Source organism: Liolophura sinensis, chromosome 7, assembly GCF_032854445.1.
Source record: "Liolophura sinensis isolate JHLJ2023 chromosome 7, CUHK_Ljap_v2, whole genome shotgun sequence".
NCBI classification, from domain to species: domain Eukaryota; kingdom Metazoa; phylum Mollusca; class Polyplacophora; order Chitonida; family Chitonidae; genus Liolophura; species Liolophura sinensis.
In genome coordinates this window covers 50,471,083-50,491,093 of record NC_088301.1, presented here as the reverse complement: position 1 = coordinate 50,491,093, position 20,011 = coordinate 50,471,083, and the positions used below count along the sequence as shown (strand labels likewise).

The 20,011-nt window shown below is 38.9% G+C and overlaps 1 protein-coding gene across 1 annotated transcript in view; it reads left to right on the top strand.

Moving 5' to 3' along the window:
• Window positions 1-2,691, top strand: part of LOC135469960 (protein disulfide isomerase CRELD2-like) — a 15,490-nt gene extending 12,799 nt beyond the window's left edge. Inside the window, exon 11 of the mRNA XM_064748624.1 lies at window positions 697-2,691. Within this exon, the coding sequence (XP_064604694.1) occupies window positions 697-773 (77 nt within the window). The 3' untranslated portion in view covers window positions 774-2,691. The remainder of the gene's footprint in view (window positions 1-696) is intronic.
• The last annotated feature ends 17,320 nt before the right edge of the window (window positions 2,692-20,011 follow it).

Here is a 20,011-nt window from a genome sequence, read left to right as displayed (position 1 = left end):
AGTGTGTGGAGAGTGTTGTGCGAAGGCTGAAGAGAGTGTGACAGTCATTGTCCTACCCGGCCTGTTGTGTGGGCTGTGTGTGTGTGTGTACAAAGTGTGACAGTTTGCATGAAGGCCATTACCCCATTTTGTCTGGCATGCTTGGAGTTCTTTGAAAGAACATATTCCAAAGGTCTTGATACGAACACACGAAGTCACAGACATCTATTGGACATAATGAAGAAAAGGAATCAATACTTTAACTCATGGATACGTCTTTGTAGTCAATCAGATGTTTATAAGACATGTCAGATACGGGTTGGCTGAATGATGACTTTGGAATGGCGTTTCAGTATTAAGACCGAAACATAAATATGCCGGAGAAATTTATAATTATAGTATTATGTATAGTTATAACTGTGACATATTTGTCTTAAAACGACAGTTATTAGGTATTTCCAAGTGTTTTGAGTTTAAACGTAAGCTTTAAACCACATCTCAGTTTTTTACTGGAGTCAAAAAATGTCTTCGTGGAAGCGGACTTCAGTTAAGGAGGCCCTTCGTGACATGCCGGAACTAATGTTATAAAAGGGATGTGGCTAGCAAAATCAATTAATCAATTAATCAGTCGACTATAAGTTTTACTGTATGTACTCATCAGCTTTGATGTTGCTATTGCTAATGTATATAAAAAGACTCTGTTCATCTAACTTTCAGAAAGCGGCGAGGAGACAGATGATAACACAGAAGAGAGTTTAAAGCCATCGACAGGCGAGAAGAAAGAAGAGTTATGATTATGAGTGGAGTTAGTGTTGTTCACATATGACGGAGAAATTAAGAAACTCATATTTATGATAAGCATACACCGTAACAAGGCATTTAATACACAAAAAATTTCTGACGGTCTGCATCTATTTAACCCTTGTTCTCTTTACATACAGTCCAATTGTGTATATCTTTACCAGTATATGTATACATTCAGGAAGAGTCACCTATTTCTTCATTCAGTATTTTTAACATTGACATAGATAGTATACACATAAACCCGTTTCTTCACCATTCACGAATATCTATTGGGCTTATGCAAGGTTTAACTTGTGTTTAGGTCGCATTTCGAATAACCACATTCCTTGTCCCACCTTGTAAAGTTAGACAACGACGTTGTTTACCGTCTTTTTTGTTCTTCCTGATTTTTCTTTGAACTTATATGCACGATCTCAAACATCAAGTGGTGTGTAAAGACGTTCACAAAATCTATACACCACCCGGCACGTGTGTCTGTAAGAAACCTTTTTATCCCATCAAACCAGGGATATACTCAGCTGTGTGATGGCTTGAGACGTTTATAACTGCTGGTAAATTAATGCGCTCAAGAAGCCCAATTAATGCAGTTAACCAACAAAATTTAATAACAGGATATTGTTATATTATATACATGTGCCTGTGTTCTCTTATACTGAAGCTTATTTTGATTTGATTTTGAATTTGACATCAATGTAAAAGATGAGAAAATAGTACTGTCGTGAATGTTTGTATTAATCCATTAGACCAGCAGGCTTGTCTAACAGGATCAATACGTGTCATTGTGGTTACTGGTGTACTTTAAACAGTGGTGTATCTTATGGTAAGCCTATATGACTTCTATGGGTGTAAAAGTGGGATAAATGATAGAAAAAAAATGATGAGCTAAAATGATAGAATAAAAAACAAATGATGTGGAGAAATGACTATAGCACACCATTATAAATGGTGTGCACAGTGTAGCCCTACAAGATACCGTTTGAGGGAACGAAGTTTTATATAAGCTGCACAGAATGACAAAAGACCCAGGTTGCACCCGCAGAATTATATATATTCATGATTTGTTGATATATATAAACATTTAATTATTCGTATCACTGCATCATTCACATTCGGAAAAGTTGGCTTTACCATAAATTGATTAATTTTCAAGTTCGCTTTTAATATGGATCTTTCCGGTTGTATTCCAAACGTGCCTGTTGCATGTTTACGTGTGTAGACATCAAATACATTGTCCAGGTATTGAGAATTATTTTGAGAATATTTGTGTTAATATATTGCAAAGGGTGCTATACGATTGTCTGTATGATTCATATGCTCAAGCTGTGAAAATCGTATGCTCTAATTACCAATTAAACTGGTCGTTAAAAGTTTTCATGTATGATTCTTTTGTTCCGCAGTTGTTATAAACTACATAAATCTTATTTAATGCAGTTTAAATATTGTTCCGTGTATATGCACACAGTCTTTTCCCCATTCATTATAAAAAAAATATTCTAAGCGCAGTTCTCTGAATTTCAATCACAGTATCATTACAGGCTCTTCTCGGTTATGTGTTGTTTTAGCCTTGTCACGAAATTTCCAGTTATGAAAGCCTGGACGTGAAATAGTCTTCGTGATCTAAATATCTGTGGGATGTCGGCTGATTCCCAGGTTATGCGGTAACACATCAAAACAGGTACGCAAAGCAGAACAGGGAAAGGCTCCTTGTGACGTCTTCGATGTGAGGTTCAATCACATATATACCCAATCCTTTACGCACCTGGATGGGCCTTGTGATACATATTCCGTCATGCTTATAACTCGCAACTGCCAGGTTACTGCCAATATAGAGGTTGTTACGAGCACGTAACGCTAGTACTTCGGAAAGCTTCATGCAACAATGACAAAATACGCAGGCACGACAGCAGTCAACGAGCAGGCTTGCTTTACAGAATGAGGGTGGTGGGGGGGGATATATTTCAAAACTATCTATCTATATATACAGTTGGAGAAGGTTGTGATTCTTATTTTATTAATGAAACTGGGAATTTAACTTCGGATTTTGATTAACCGGTTGATGGCCTGAACTGTGATTTGGACACTTCGCTTATTATACAGACTACATCATTGTTGTACATGTACAATACCACATGCTTAGTTGACGTGAAATAACAAAGATGCCATTAATAAAATGAAGAAAATTATCCATTAGACCAGTCATAATTTTTATTTTTTTGTAACTGAACATAAATGATAAAATCCGTGCCATACAAAGCGCCATCTGAGAATCAACAAAGCTGTTTTCCTACACATTGTTTATTATTTTTGTTGCGCTATAAAAGGCATTGAAAATACGGTGGGTTTCCGTACACATCTAAATGATGTGACGTCACATCACTTTCTTCTCATGAACTTCCTTACAGGATCATTGTAATAAGTTTTAATGGAATTTCATGTGCACAAAGTAACGGTGAAAAACTTTTGGTCCTAGAAATTCACCGTCGAAAATAATCCCTTTTGTGCAATTTCTCGGTAAGAAAAAATAAAGTGTTCCTCTATTTTATTTGGTGCACAAATTGTTTTTTGACTTCATGTACGCTTGAAATAAGGCTCAAAGCTTAGCTAAAATCAACAGTATAGTGCACTTTACAGGACACAGCCATACGAAGCATCTCACCTTTCGTTACCTGGTAAAAGCGTTACTGCTGTGACTGATTTCCGTGAAATAGAAAATAGAACAATCCTGTTAGTCTAGATGTATTTCCTTCGGAAAGATACCAGTGTCGCACCGGTTTTTAAAGAAGGTGCTGTTTAAAGGTATCTAGTCGTCTTCCGTTTTCAGTCAAATTAAATCTGAGCAGATGTATATCAAATAGTATTCCTGCACGTTACATATACGCGTTACATGAAGCACGCGGACCACGTGACACTTTTTCCACTTGAGGGCTCTATGTTCAGATTTTTTCAGTTTTTGTGTGCATGGATAGTCACACTTAAGCCATTGCAAACATTCACGCAATCAGTGTTAAATGCATTACGACGTCATTGCAAGACTGATGTTAAACCAACGTAATCATTCGGAGGGTATGTTTATTAATGCAACAGGTGCTCGCGTTGCGAATGTATTGTATTGTCTTTTATTATATTGCCACACAAACACCATATCAGCGTTCGGTCGAGGCCAGATAAGTTTTCATAACGAAAGGGATCGTCAGAGCTGTTGACGTCCAGAGCTAACAACGCCTACTCAAGATCGGTGAATTCGTTCGACACACCTCAGCCGTAGAGCCCGTTCCAGACCATCGTCACATAAACCCGCAAACCGTAAGAAATCGTCTGCATGAGAATGGGTTGCACGCACGTTAATCTGCTACACGTCCGTCGTTGAAGCATCGCCAAGCAAGGTTGTAGTGGTGTAGACAGCACGTCAAACGCCCTGCATATATGGGTGGTGAAATGTGCTGTTTACGAACGAATTGCGTTTCCATCTTTCTTGTGCAGATGTGTACTGTCGTCAGGGTTAACGTTACTTTGTGGTGTCGAAAGAAAGACGTAAGCAGGAGGGACATACAGCGAGCATTGCTTATTGGTCTGGTGCACAGTGAGGCGGAGATGCACATGCAGACGCCATTGACTCTCGTGGTGGACAAACCCGTTACTGAGCATACTCCTTACAGCATGTGCGCCGCTCTCTACCTTTCGCTATACATCACTGCCACCAATAACAGATTTTGTACAGAAATCTGGAATAACGCTGACACAACTGGGGTCACAGTGGTGGGAAGTGATGTCAGAAAATACTAACAATCCGTCTCAACCTTTGTCTAATAATACTTTATACATATACATTCACGATATTTAGAGTGTGTACAACATGACTGATGAAAAAGTTCCGCGGGAGGGCACAAGCCCTAAACAAGCCCACGTGCGTCTCACAGGCTCCAGAGATCAAGCTTGTCTTGGTGGCGGTCACATAAAGCGAAAGGTAGAGAGCGAGCGACGCATGCGCTGTAAAGAGTATGGTTACTGAGCTTGCCAACCTTCATGTTGACCCTTCCTCTGTCAATGGCCTTGACAACACGTTTGTGACATGATTTGAATAACCATATTTTGTCTGCTCAATGAGCAAGAAATTAATAATTACTGTAATTATTCGTAGAAAAGGTTGGGCGTTATTCAGTTCAAATCATTTTAAGCCCTTTAAGCCCTTTAGAGGTTAAGCCCTTTGGGTTTGTCATAGGGCATACCCTCTTGTAATCGATCCAGTGTAGGGATGATAAACTCTGTTTATTTATTTATTTATTTTATTGGAATTTTAAGACTTTTTTTTCATTCAGAAGACGTCGAAGAGTACTATAGGCGGAGAAAACAAATGATGCAACAAAATTTTCTTACATACATGGATAAATAGTAAGCCTATATTCATGTAGGCCTACACCCATGCAACTTAAATGGTCTTTGTACTTGGTACTTTCTAGCCTGGCGCTCAGCAATAAAGGATAGGTCTAATTGTTAATTGTAAACGCGCCATTGCAGGGGCTAATTATAATATCGTTTGCCTTCGGGATAGTGTTCCACATCAACAAGCATTTAGACAGGTCCATAAATAAGACAAGGTCAATCGTCGCGATATGAAGAAAATGTAACAAATCAAACCTCGAGCAAACACATTTGTTTTTCGATGCATTTTAGGCCAACTTCAAACTAGTTTGACGAAAACTCTTAACAGAAAATGTATGCCACGTGTTTCGTATAATTAGCGTATTCACGCGGACGTAATTTAGGGAACTTTGCGTGGCTTGCTCAACTGGTTTACTTAAAGAATTAGTTTTACATGGTGATACCCATCTATTCAGGTTTTAGATGAAACTTTGTTGTTACAATTCTTTTAACACATTAACCTACCTTACACAGACTAATGACCAAACCAGTGAGTCACCATTGGCAATAAAAATGTTACCCATGTAAAGGCCATGACATTGTTTTCTGCTATTTTCGTCTGTGCTTTTTTTTCATAGTATGTGTGCATGTGCAGATTTAATAAAAGAATTGTTCCCCAATTGGGTAATTTCTCATTAAATCAGCAAATCGCATGATTTCTTTTTAGATCTTTTGGGATTGTTGTGAGCCCCTTTTAGTTTCAAATTACCGAGATGTGTATTTATTGATGCAGATGTATTTTATTTACGCATATATATTCAGTAGCGTTTGTTGATTCCTCGGGTAAGCTTTGACGGGCCAGCTGGTCTGTCATTCATTCAAGACCTTTGATCACTGTCCATATATATATATATATATATATATATATATATATATATATATATATATATATTCTTTTTTTATTCATTTATTGTTTATTTAACCTAGTAAAATGCATGTGAAACGTTAAATTCCATAGAAGCATTTTCTATAACTACATTCGGACCAATGATGTCACATCAGTTTATTGGCGCTTAACAGACATATACTGCTAGATTTATTAGCGTACAGATTTCATCGTTCAAATGCATATAAAACTGTGAAAGCGCCAAATGTTCAATAAGCTCTGAAACTGCATTTTAAATATTGACGTAAGTTAGAAATGGCTTAGTGGAATCGGCCCCTGGATTGAAGATCGTAGTGTTCGAAAAGCTGTGTGCTGCCATTGGAATTACTAGATATTTGACCTGTGATCAGTGGTGGATCGACCCGGTATGCATATTCAGACGGACCGAAGTATAGATTTACCCACTATCTGAAGTGGGTCAGGTACCACCAGACTGAAAGTATAGCCCATTCAGGACAACTGAAGGTAACTTTATACCATGTAAAGGAACATCAAAGAGGACCGAATGTAAGTGGCGGTTTAAGTCACAATAGAATGGTCTAATAACAGACATGGGGCCGCAATGCTGTTTATGTATGCATGTATACATACTAGTATTTATGTAAGGTACTGCTTTTTGGACAATTGATATATGTAACGATTTAATTATTGAGGTTGTACATGATTTTTTCCAGGACATGTTTTCAAACTGAACCATCTGGAGCTGTCGATTTGTTAGATTTCATTGGTTGATTGGGTTGAAAATTCAGCTAACCCAGGCCTCCTACATATTGCCTGGTGTACATATCCCGCCGTGTGGCATTTGTTAGATCTTTGTGTGTTGTGCGACGATTTCAATCAATATTATCATTATTATTCGTGCAAAAAGTGATGTGTCAAGGTTATTCTATCAGAGGTAAAGATGGATACGTGGAAACTGATCTGAAGGTTAGTGTCGATGGTATTTAAGGGTGTCGCATTATAAGGCACTCGATGAAAAAGGACCCTTTACACGATTTGAATACTGATTTAATTCATTGCTGATTCGCCTAGGACGTTCCCAGCGTCTTTGCAACACCAATGAACACTGCTTCTCTTTGATTCCATAATAAATTCGTACTTTATATACATTCTTAGTTCTTTGGTAGTTTGTGTTGAACGTCGTTTTGGAATTGGTCTTGCGATTATTCACCAGGGACGTCCATTTGGTTGAAGGCGGGTATACGAATGCGTAAAATCACAGCGAAGTCCAGCTTTCTGCCAACTGAGCTAAAGGGAAATTCCCACGCGGATACTAGGATAAAACGATGCAATATGATGGCCATCATTTAGAGATGCGATCTCATGGTGATGTGTTAACTGAGTGGGATGTACCTGAGGATGGCATGCATACATGTGCCTTTTTTGGCTGGTTACAATACGCACACTCTTTACATCTCATTAGGTCTGCATAATAACACATTTGTTTTTCATGCATGACTGTGTTAGCCTATACTCCTACGTAGGTCATTATATCATTGTCTATTAAAATCAGTCGTATTCAATTGATATATGTCTGCATTTGTGAGCAATTAATCATAAAGTGGAGCGTATTAATTACTCATCCTCATTAGGCCTATGAATTGTCAAAATTATAAATTCTACTTAGGAACACACTATCTGTATACATACATAAAGTTACATTTGTATATATAGCTTCTAGCACTTTACCATACACTGATTAAAATGATTCCATTTTTTCTGTCTCAAACTGTGATTTCGCCTGCGCATTTTAAAACCCGACAAACAAGTCAAAGCAATGACGCCTTCGCCTCCATCATGTGATATGACGGGTTTGCCAACGCGTTCCTAATAACTATCACACTGTATATACTATATGTAAGCTTTAAATGTCTTTCATAGTTCTATGTAAATGAAACACTGAAGCAATGTAGATCATGGAATGTGTAAACGTTCACTAGGTGATGACACAATATCAGCAGTGGTATTCTTTAAAACTTTCACACAGTTTTATCAATTTATTACCTGTTTTACGGTATAGGTTCATCCTTTAGCGTGGGGATAAGATCTGATGTATAAATACATACAAACAACACAAGCATTCTTACTCATTCAAGGCATTTGATAACACTGGGAGAGGCCCCCTATTGTCACATCTTTACAGGTAAGAAATATTAAGACCGCATGGCATATGTTTCATTGTTTGTTAAACCTGTAAGTAAAACTAAAGCAAAGCTTTGAATTATTATATATAACACGAAAACTTGGGCGACCTTAACTGTATTAAGCGCATAAAACTTCTTTGGAAATTTTATAAAAAGATACCATTCGTCCACAACCTTATAAAATAGCCAGGGCACTCCATATAGATACGCACACAGGGGGGAAAGTTGATTGTACATAGGTAAACTGTCTGTATGTGAAGGTAAGATGGGTATAATGGATTTAATGAGATCCAGAGGCAAGGTGCAGTCATACGTACCATTTCCTTGCTCAGGTATTGAAGACTTTCACATCTGGTGACAGGTGTTTAAGGATAAACGACATAATTACCAGCCACGCACACGATACACTTAGATAACATCGCTAATATATATGCTATAAAAAAATTTAGACAAACCAGCTGGCAATCAGCATGAGGCGCATTAATTTGCAGCAAGCATAATATCTCGCATGTGCTCAGAAGGAAATTTTAAAAAGTGAGTGATAATATACCTGGGAATTATTAACAAGTGCCCAAAGCTGCGACCGGTGCGTGGTTTCTTAATCTGCTGCATATACGGTACGAAAATATAATGTGCATTGAGACGCAGCCAGAATGAGCTGTTACTTGTAGCAATAACTGTTGTTATGTTTACCGCGCAGTTTTGATGTAGGGTTCCGATGAAGACGATGTAAGTACATTATTACTATATACAGTCTATTAATTACTTTTTCTTTATCGATGTAGCATTGAATACAGTACGGTCGGTGCCCAATTGCGCAATGTGGGCATTCCTTTCAGGCACAAGATTTCATGCACGCATAGCCTTTATAGCAGCCCCCCCATTTACACAAAGGTATATGTCGTTTGTCTATTTCATCTTTCTCTTCAAGCTTAAACGACAGATTTCTCTCTGTATATTTATAAAACCAGACAGACACTTTTGCATGCAAAACCAGATAGACACTTGTGTATGTAAAACCAGATAGACACTTCTGTATGTAAAACCAGATGGACACTTCTGTCTGTAAAACAGGTAAACACTCCTGTATTTAAAACCAGACAGACACTTCTGTATGCAAAACCACATAGACACTTCTGTATGTAAACCAGATGGACACTTCTGTATGTAAAACCAGACAGACACTTCTGTTTGTAAAACCAGATAGACACTTTTGTATGCAGATGTAATGCGTCGGACTATAAACTAACCTATTATTTGCACTTAATATGTTTTATAACACAGAACACATTGCAGTTACGGGGGAGTAAAAGCAAGAGCCTCACAATTTGAGCTGGAGACGCGTGTTCAGTACCAGTCAGGCCGTGCATGATTAAGAATTTATGGGATTGGCAGCCTTGGCATTTTCTTCACTAGTTCATGCTCAGCACAGGGGGAGAAGACTCGGTGTACGTATGCACTATGGCTGGGTGGGGTATTAGGACTACATGTGATCTCTTTGTCAGCCGTCAATTCCAGCATTCTATAGGCAAAAGGAGACATCAGACCACGTGGTGGTCCACATTTATATGTCACTTTTCCTGTTCTTACACTTGTGGTACAACCGGCTTCTCTCTACCTGTAGAAAGTGCCTCAGGCAAATCTAGTCATCTCACTTATGTAAGTGTATGCATAAAAGCTAATGTACCCGGTAAACAAGTTTTTATAAAACTTCAATATCAAAGGCATATATTTCACCATAACTTTTCTAAAAAGACACGTACAGTTTGAATACATCATACGCATGATGTATGTGTGGAATATGATAAAGCTTAATCGGCGTTCAAAGTAAATTTGCGCTGGATTAACAAAAAACAGTTGCACATTATTATCGTGACCATAAGCGAATGTTATCTATGCACCGTTGATTTATGTAATAGTGATCTAGCCGTCATGTTCGCAGAATGACGTCATCAGGCGTGAGAAAGACTTGAAGGAAGTCGAAATAAATGAATAGCCTAGACTGAACAACCTTTGCACAGTTTTACTATTTGTAGCACGAATTATTTCTGCAAATTCTTGATCATAACTTAAGTACTGCCATGTATAATCAAGAGAATTTATTGGTATTTGAAACAATTATTAAGCATGTATGTATAACATGCTGTCTGCACATACATTCGAATTCAAATTTTTATTTTAATTGTGGCTTATTAACGAATATCATTCTCTTGCGATACTATGTAGGAATTATTCATTCTGCAACTGTATTATGCATATATTCTCTTGAATCAAAGAGTGAGTGAATTTTGTATTTGTAGTTTATGGTTAGTTTCATTCAGAATGTATCACACGTTGTTATTTCTCTGATGGCCATTCTGTACATTCAAACTTAAGCTGTTTTGTCTTGCCAATGTCACGCATATTCCTTACAGCGCATGCGTCGCTCTCGACGTACACTTTACATCACTGCCAACACCAGCAAATTTTGTACAGAAATCTTGAACAAAGCCTAGGTCATCTGGATCACGGTGATGAGGCAGGGAGTGATGTCACAATTAACAAAAACTCAACCTTTGGTTCTAATAAGACCACATTTATACACACGCATTATCTTTATCTAAGTATTTACATGATTCTGACCAAAACCTGAAGCAATTTTATTGATGAATGCCGATTAAATAGTTTCGCGCGAGGGCACAAATGGTGACGTTAAGCCTATACAAGCCCACGGGAGTCAAACAGGAGTATGTGTCACACGTAGATAAGCGTCTTTCATGAAACGTCGAAGTCATGATATGAACTCCCAGTATAGACTTATTATGGATGACTTGAAAACTCTTCAGTCCCAGTCGGGTGTAATTGATCCGTACAAACGCGTGTGAATTAAGACCTTCCCTACAAGAAAACCCAAAGCCTGCTAACAATAATAATCAACTGTCGACCTATCCCTAAGTAGCAAACTATCCATGCAGTAATCGTGAAAACCATGTAGTACTCAATTCACTTTACAGCAAGTTCCGAATAAACGTGAGATGACCCACACAGCAATGCTGGTACTGTGCAGGATGCTTGAACGATTTGTGCGGTTGCTCTTTTATACTGACCGCTATAGGCCCACAAGGACTACACATCGAAAGCCTGCCGTGCAGCAACGGTAGCAAGAATGGAAGGGTACAGGTGGCTCAGGTGAAAAGCCTGCTAGAGTGATGACAAAGTTGAAACTTGTTTTTTGTTGACAGAACCGACATCGCAACACTCAAGGATGAAACTACTCTTGCTTAGTGCATTGGTGGGGTTGAGCTGGGGCTGTTCCCAACGGAGAGGTTGGAAGCCGCAAACGCTGGAAGAGCTGGTCTCCCAGTACGAGCTGGTCCTTCTGGGCAAGGACATAAACCACATGATGACCACAGGACCTTCGAAAAGAAAGTTCGAGATCTTCTGCGTATTGAAGGGAGACAACAAAGACGTTCCCAGGAGTATGACTTTAATGGATAACTATGAGTCCGTTTGTCTGCAAATTACAACGGAAGTTGGACAAAGCTACATTATGGGCGTGAGCCGTGTAAACGAAACGTCTTTTGTATGGTCGAAGCCTCACGCCAGCTTGGCAGGTGTTCATTTCAACTACACCACAGAAAACATGAACAAATTGTGCGGGCTGACCAAATTCCAGACTCCCAAGCCGTCTGGGAGTTCGAACATGAAGTGCCCTCAAATAACGGACAGACAGATGGCTGCTTGCCCGGCTGGCCTTCCCCAATCTATGGGTTTGTTAGTCACCACCGTTTTCGTATTTCTTACCCACCTGTATGTATCGAAATAACATGGAATTAGCACAGTGTTAATGACGCTGACACGCACGTGTAATCTTAAGCTTACCGTCTCTAAATACCACATCCTTAAGTATTAAGTTCGACCACATCTCCGGTTTGTTTTGAATACTGATCTGTTTTCAGTCGCAGAAGATTTATGTTCTTCGTGATGTTAACTGTCCTAAACAGTGGTTATGGGTTAAGGTCACTTTGTACGGTTTGCTGATGCTGATCGCACACCAAAGCTGTGACGGAAATCTTACACCTACCCACGCTTATGCCCGCACGCGATTAGACCTGAACACGCTTAGACCTGCACCTAAAGCAAAAAGAATGGGTTCCCTACTACAAAGCGTTGTAAGACACTGTTTCCTTGTGAGCCGAAACAAACCTACCCTTGCCTTATGCAACATGAATGAATACTACATGTAGAACTTCGATTTAAAAATTGACACAAAGAAGTAAATTTTTCTTAATGTTTTGTTCACATCACAATCAGTTATACATTAAAAGTAATTTGTTCCAATTTTATCTATGTCTCTGTCGTTGATTAATTATACAAACATGGTTGGACAAACGTTGCTATTTAGAAGAAGGATCAATTCTTAGAAAATTAATTTGTTGCTGTAATATGAATGGCTAATTTCTTCTGGGATTCTTGGACACATCAGTTCACATTCATGGCTGAGAATATAATACTTGTACCAGCGTGTATAGTTCGTGTAAAACTCAAACTTTTGGTTTGGCATAAGTGCTTCTTTGTCCATGCATGCATTTTTATGTGTTATTTCATCTTTCAACGAAAATCCAGCAGGACTGTAATATACAGGCCTTTACTTCGTTACAAACCAACGTCTTGTGTTGTTTTATAAGGCTAAGGGAATTTCTGTCAATATCATGCAGATTGGAGATGATCGAGCCAAATAATGTTCTATTAAATTACTTTAGTCTGCTGCCCTAGCACCCTCGATCAAGGCTTTTCTGCAAAACGGCATCTAGGCTTGTCATTGATACATGTACAGCATTCAGCAGATGTGTGGTTTCCTTTAATACAAAAATCAGCCATATGTATCACACCTTTTCACTTGTCGTTTTTAGGCTGGGCTGGTTTTTCCTGTATTATGGAGCTGCCTGCATGTAACTATCTTTTTGACAGTTGCTGTCATGGACACACGGTGTGTCTTAATGTTTATTTCACTAGCGTCATCAGCTGCAACGATTAAGTATCATGTCTGGTCATGTAGAGTTCTTAATAACATCAGGTTCCATGGTATTTTGTTTCTTCGCATGATAAGAAATCTGCGTCCGATTGTCTTCCACAGGTACATATGTGATGAATTTATGTCCGCTCACACTGCCTTAGAAGCCATCAGTGATTCATAGACATGGAATACAGTGTCGACCGTCCGCTTCCTCCTCGTACCTGTATGTAGCACCGTACCACTAAACCCAGACGTGAAATGTGTTTTTAATTGAGGAAATGCGTATACAAACAGCATATTATACATTATAGTTTCACATGTTGGTTCTTCTGTATAACCTTTGATCAGTGGAGGTATATACAATTTTGCAAACACGACTGTACGTAGAGCTGAAAAAAATGGCCAAAAAATAAGGATTATTTAAACACGTTTGATAGAATGAATTAATACAAACCATTGTATACGGTGGATTTTGGCCGTAGCTTTATTTATACTGACTGACAAATAAATGCTGGATCCTAGCAGGCGCCACAACAACCAGGGGCCGACCAGTCATGTACTGTATGTACTTCACAAACTGTATGTTTGTGGAATGGGCTGAAATGCATATACCTACAGGCTTATGCCTCAGTTACAAGTAGTAAATCTGCTTCGGTGTAAGCACATTATATATACTTTAATAAGTAATGAGTAATATGAGCTTGCACACGGTCCTTCAGGTTTGACCACTTTGTGCAAAACGGGCCGCCCGGTAAACAAAATAATCGACGTGACAAACTAAACAATTACAGGCTTTTTGGCGCATATTTAAGTGAGAAACCGTAGCTGATTCTGGACCAAGAGGGTTGTCCTTACCCAGTGATTCCCTGTGACTGGCCCTGCTGATCTGTGACTCCCTGATACAAACTTGTAGACAAGATTGGTCTTTGGAGTGGAGTGTACTTAGGTGTATTCACCCTTTTTTGTTTGAAAAAGAAATGTGGAGTTGGTGAAAGTGGAATGGGGGTGAGGGAAAGTTATATCACAGTAGAAATATTGTCCGGATTAAATCCGATAAACACAGAGGGGTTCTATTCAGGAGGTTTATTTAAATTACTAATATTTATTTAAGTTACAAGATATTACAGTTCTCCAAGATGTAAAACGTAAGATCAGGATATTGAGTTACCGAGATTTCACCATCTTCAATTAAGTCTCTGTTTCAATCCTCTCAGGTTCTGGTCAAGAGTGCGATACCTGCTCCATTGCCACAGTGGCTCCATGCTGCAACTGGACAATTTTCATTTCTGTCACGGCCTGTTCTCTTTTAATTGTATGAATGTATTCATATAAATTTGAATGGGCTTTTCCGGCCAGGGAAGTGAGTCTGTGGTGCGATCCTTCAAAGGCGTTGTTTGTTCTAGGGCCATAGTTCACGTGATGGTTCTAGACTTTTATATCCCATACCCCTTCAATCCATTATTCGGTTATATTGTCCATAAATCCAGTAAATTTGTCTGATAATGGAGCTTCAGATATGGCATCCATCCACACTTATTCAATTTTATCTTTGGGATCGAGGGATAAAACAGCTCCTTACTTAAAAGTTTCTTCACATCACAGTCGTTCTAGTAAAGAGTCAGCAGGCCTTGCTTCTGACAGTTTCTCCAAACATACTGGCTGTAATGAAAGAAACAACCTTTCATTTTTGCATTAGGGAAGAGTTCACTGCATTATGATATGCCTTTTTAAAGTCTGACAGTACTGTCTCGGGCTCAAACTGAAGGTGTAGTCTTGTAGATGAGTCATGAATAAGTCTCAACATTCGTTCGTATGTCGTTTGCTGTCTGTTTGGTAGAAGACAAACTTCGGCAATGTAAAATGTTCCGTCGCATAAAATGGTTGGTGACTGACATACGTCTTTTCACTCCATCAATCTGTCGACTAAATGAACTGGAATCATGTTTGTGTTCTTGATGGCTGACATATGCAATGATGTCGTCTGTTGTACATCAACTTGCATGACATCCGACAGGTGATCATTTCCATGCTGTCCAACTTTCTCTCTTTCGTGTGACCCGGTATTTCTACCCGCCATACATAACAGCCTGTCCACCTCTCCGTGTTGGAACAAACTCAAGTCGTGTCTATGAAGATGCCACTATTTGCGGATGACCATGTTGATTGTTAGCTACCTTTATATAGCAAAAGTGAGCGATTTTCAGTTAATAAATTAAAGTGTTGACAAAACTGTACTCATGCTAATTTACTGGAGTTATATCATCTGTGGACAAACCTTTCACTACAGGTGAACTGACCCATTGCCACTGGGTGCCAGGGACCACCAAAATAACAGAGTTGGGCAAAATTTGAATTTTTGAGATGTGAAAGTTAGCCAAAGTGGCAAAAACCTTTACTGACATTATTAAAGTGCAAAGGCTTGTTCAAATAATCAGCTGACGAATAAGCTATTAATCTGCTCTGAAATGGTATAAAGAACGAAAAGCTCTTTCATGCACTTTATGCGTATTAATAGAATTGTCGGCCTTTTTTCGCCAAAGGGGCTAACTGACGGAATGTCACCCACTGTGAACGGGAAATGGCGTTTGTGATCAAGTTAAGTTTACCTGTAACACGCTTAGCTTTTACCTGAATATTGCACCTAAGTTACAGCAACACGAAGGGTCTCACTCATGTCATTACTGCTTTCAATTTTGATCTGCAGGGTTGTCTGTCCTGAACAAAACCTTTTTGTGTTCTAAATACTGACCAAATATGCCAAAGCAAGCCTAACTTCCCCCAGACCTCCGGCCTTTGATATTTAGCTCCGGCCTTGATATTTAGCTGACCAGTGGATGATAAACACAGAGTGGATGATCCTACACAATCCATCAATTCTCTGTCCCTGTTCAACAGTAAAAGCATGAATCAACCCTAATGTCTTGTGGAAAATTAATGCCCAGTGTATCACATACACTAACCACTGATTTAGACACATGGTGTCCCGTGTTAACAGATGAAGGGACTAACGTAATAAAAAGCGCTGCAGCACAGGGTCAGAAGGAGAGGAATCTAGAGGCGGAGGGGTCCATACCTCGGGCGAGTTACTAAGGACTGCCACTCTCTGTCCTACCTGGTTCCCACGCTCTGCGTTCACCTAATCCCGAGATGTTGCCTTTGTTCGTTTTTCGGTCACTTTAGCATAACCCACCGATGCGACATCCCGACGCTTCGACCTTTTGCCCTAATCTCGCGGCATTATCACAATTCTGCAGGCAAAATCAAAGAAAATAAATTAAAGAAAGGTCATCGGTTTCTTCCAAAACTTTAAAGAAGTCACAAAGATGTAATGCAGAAAGGATTATTACAGATGTTGTTCGGCTGACTTGCTAAATTGTTGAATAATGTACAAAAAATTTGCTTGTAAAATCGAGCCTCTGCCACTGAGTCTGATCTGTAAGATGTTTACAAGACGAAGAACTACAGCCATTTACAAATAACAGGAATAATGCCCAAGGGCAGATAACGTACCAGGGGGAGATAATGCCCTCAGGGGAGATAATGTCGGGGTTAAACAAAATTATTTCCCCTGACAAATAGCCTACATTTAACCAAACAGTGAAATAACACAGCTTACCTTTTAATGATAAACTTCTATATTTAAGTTTGTTTTGTCAGATGCTTTCGTTTCAATTTGTCAGAATATTTACGGTATTACGGAAGTTGCCCACACTACTGGGTGTTCACGGCTATACAAACCGCGGTATTCTACAATCCACTTTTCTACAACTCTACATATCACGTTTTTCACCCTCACTTAAGATCTGGACTTGCGGTTTCTTCGAATGCTTTTGAGATTTTGTTTGTCATATTGACCGTCGGGTATGTCGCCACGATAGACTCCACCTATATTCTCCTTTTTTTCTATAAAAGGTTCTCTTGATCCCTGTTCTTTCAAATTCGCTTATAAGCTATGTGGATTTCTTTTTATATGTTTGATCTTTGAAACAGAAAGAAAAATTTCAGTCACGCAATTAATAAAATCAAACCACAAGAAACATTATTAAAGGCAGCACCGCCCATTTTTGATTATTCAGCACAAATAGTCATAGTCACAGAGAACCAACATTTTGTGTTTTACGAACCATATCCTTGTTAACTCCAGGCCCGGTATTTATCAAGAAACTTAAGACTTAAGTCATTAACTGCACGGGCTTAATAAGCCAAACTCAGGACAGGAAAGAACTCATCTTGTGGATGGCACACTGTATTGTTGTAAAGAGTCGGAGTAGAAATTTTAAACTGTCTAGAGCACAACGTTTGAATTGTAGCTGTGTTTCGATTTTTTACTTAAAAGGCGTTTGATAAATATGGTTCCAGATCTTTAGGTTTGAAGACATGCCTTTACAACGGAATGCCTTACAACCGAAATGTTCTCTGGACCTCTAGTTATTATATATGTAAACAAAATATACAAGTATCGCCGTGTTGCACTACTGTATATGTCTAACATGTAAAGTTGTAGACAACAAATGGCACTGATATCTGTAAATGTATCCACCGTATTCCACCAATGTATTTGTCCTATACGCACGATTCAGTTTATATACCGTTTATTTAAACAGAAATGAAATTTAGAACACCACTTATGTATAAATGCAACGAAAGGGTAAAACTATTCGCATTAGGCTGAAAAAAAAAAAACAAGAATTTCTATTGTTATTAATACTTCAAGCGCAATCTATAAAAAAAGAGATACGACAAACTTTTATGTATGTCAAGATATTTTGTGACAGTTTTTCATTTGCTATCCAGTATTTCGGTTTTTTGTGTTTTCAACCATGCAAACAATTCTGGAACAATAAAGATTTCACGGTCATTGCACAGGATAACACAACGTACTTGACATGTGTGTATAAATGAGTCAAGAGACAAACATTATACATATATAACCATGCAGGACATATCGGATAACTATACATAAACAGGTCTTCTGTACATAGTGGAGTATACAAACTAAGGCACTTTCACTATAGCTACATCCCAACTGTACTTTTGTAATAAATATAATCGGTCAAAAGGGTAAATATGCAGTGAAATGTCCTGAAATTAAATAAGTGTGAACAAATGCGATTATAAAAGTACATTGCACATTAAGGTAAGGTTCAGTCGACATTAGCAAAAAAAAAAAAAAAAAAAGTTTCCAGGAGCATAAATTGTCACTGAAACAAGATTGCAACACCATACTCCCTACAACGAATGTGTCACCATCAGACCAGTTTTAGCTTCCGAATTCGGGCGCTTGTTTACAAGATTATCATCATCATTGATGTCCACCCGTGGACCTATATTCAACATTTATCAATAAATTTTGGTTGCAACAAAGACTGTATTCCCTGATGTCAATACGGAAATGCCTCATCACCGTGGCCCCAGTGACCTTGCCGTGACCAAGAGTGAGGGTAAGAGAGCTACGCACGTGCTGTAAAAATTAAGTTGTAGCACTTTCCCAACGTGAGAGAAATTTTCCGAACGTCAGTGATTGCCCGCATTCTGGACGTCCACGTGCAAGGTGGACATACCCGGTGCAAGGCTTGCGTACTTTGAGTATCACTCTCATTCCTTTATAGCAGCGGCTTTCTGTGAACAACCAAGGCCAACACACAAAGCAAAAGATGTGCGTAAACAGAGTATTTTTGTAAATTCGATAACATCTGCATACCACAGCACCTTGCGGGTATGCACATTGCCCTGATTCTAGCTAAGTGTATTCCCACGCTAGTTACCCAAATATAACTAGACAGTTGTTGATGATATTTATCCTAGGCACACCATACTCTGGTATTATACAGGAAGTGATGTATTTAATATGAAGCCCCTTGTTCGAAAATTTCAAAAGCATTGGCATTGGAAGGCACAATGATTTGGTTGATATAAGTCAATTATCAACGGAACGAGACATATGTATTCATTCTTTGCAACACATAAACGCTTACATATATAGTACATACAAAATCTTCTAACAAATTTTTCAATTTGTTACAGTGCTTTTGTATTCCCATGATGATGGCGACGATGATTAAACTGCAAGTGCTCGGAATGTTTGTGGCCATGGCGGCTGGGTGCTCCGCTCCCATTGAAGAAATGGCCCTCAGGTATAAAATGGTACTTTTTGGCTACGACGAAAATCATTTTGCACGTGCCGGAGGATTAGTTGATGTCAAGTTCAATGTGACCTGTGTTTTGAAAGGAGATGGGGAACGAGTACATAAGGAAGTGTTCATTCTCGCCACGCAGTCTAGCTACCCGTGCGTGAACGGTACAACGCCAACGCTGATTGGGAACGGCTATATTATCGGAGTGGAAAGGAATAACTCCCAAAATTTTACTTGGTCCGAAGAGTCACTCAAAGAAAATGTGGCTTTTTCGCTAGTAACGAAGAATAAGAGCAAACTTCGGCAGTATTGCGTGCTGCTGAACCCATTGCCACCGATTGAATCGCCATCTACCGGCGGTCTGGAAAGATGTCCATTAATCCGGAAAGAGGAGAAACTCAAATGCAAAAATGGAAAGGGAAGCGGAGCTGGTCATTTCCGCTCCAGCCACATGTTGGTGGTCATCGTTTCTAAACTTATAAGCAGACTTCTCTTATTTGGGTAAATAGTTCCTACACTTTATATACGTATACACAGGGTGTTCTTGACATTCAATTAACGGAGACGTCAGGCCGATCAGATTTTGCCTTCCCGCCATTTTAATAAGGAGGCTGTGTGTTTTCTGTCAGTCTATATAAACGCTGTATTT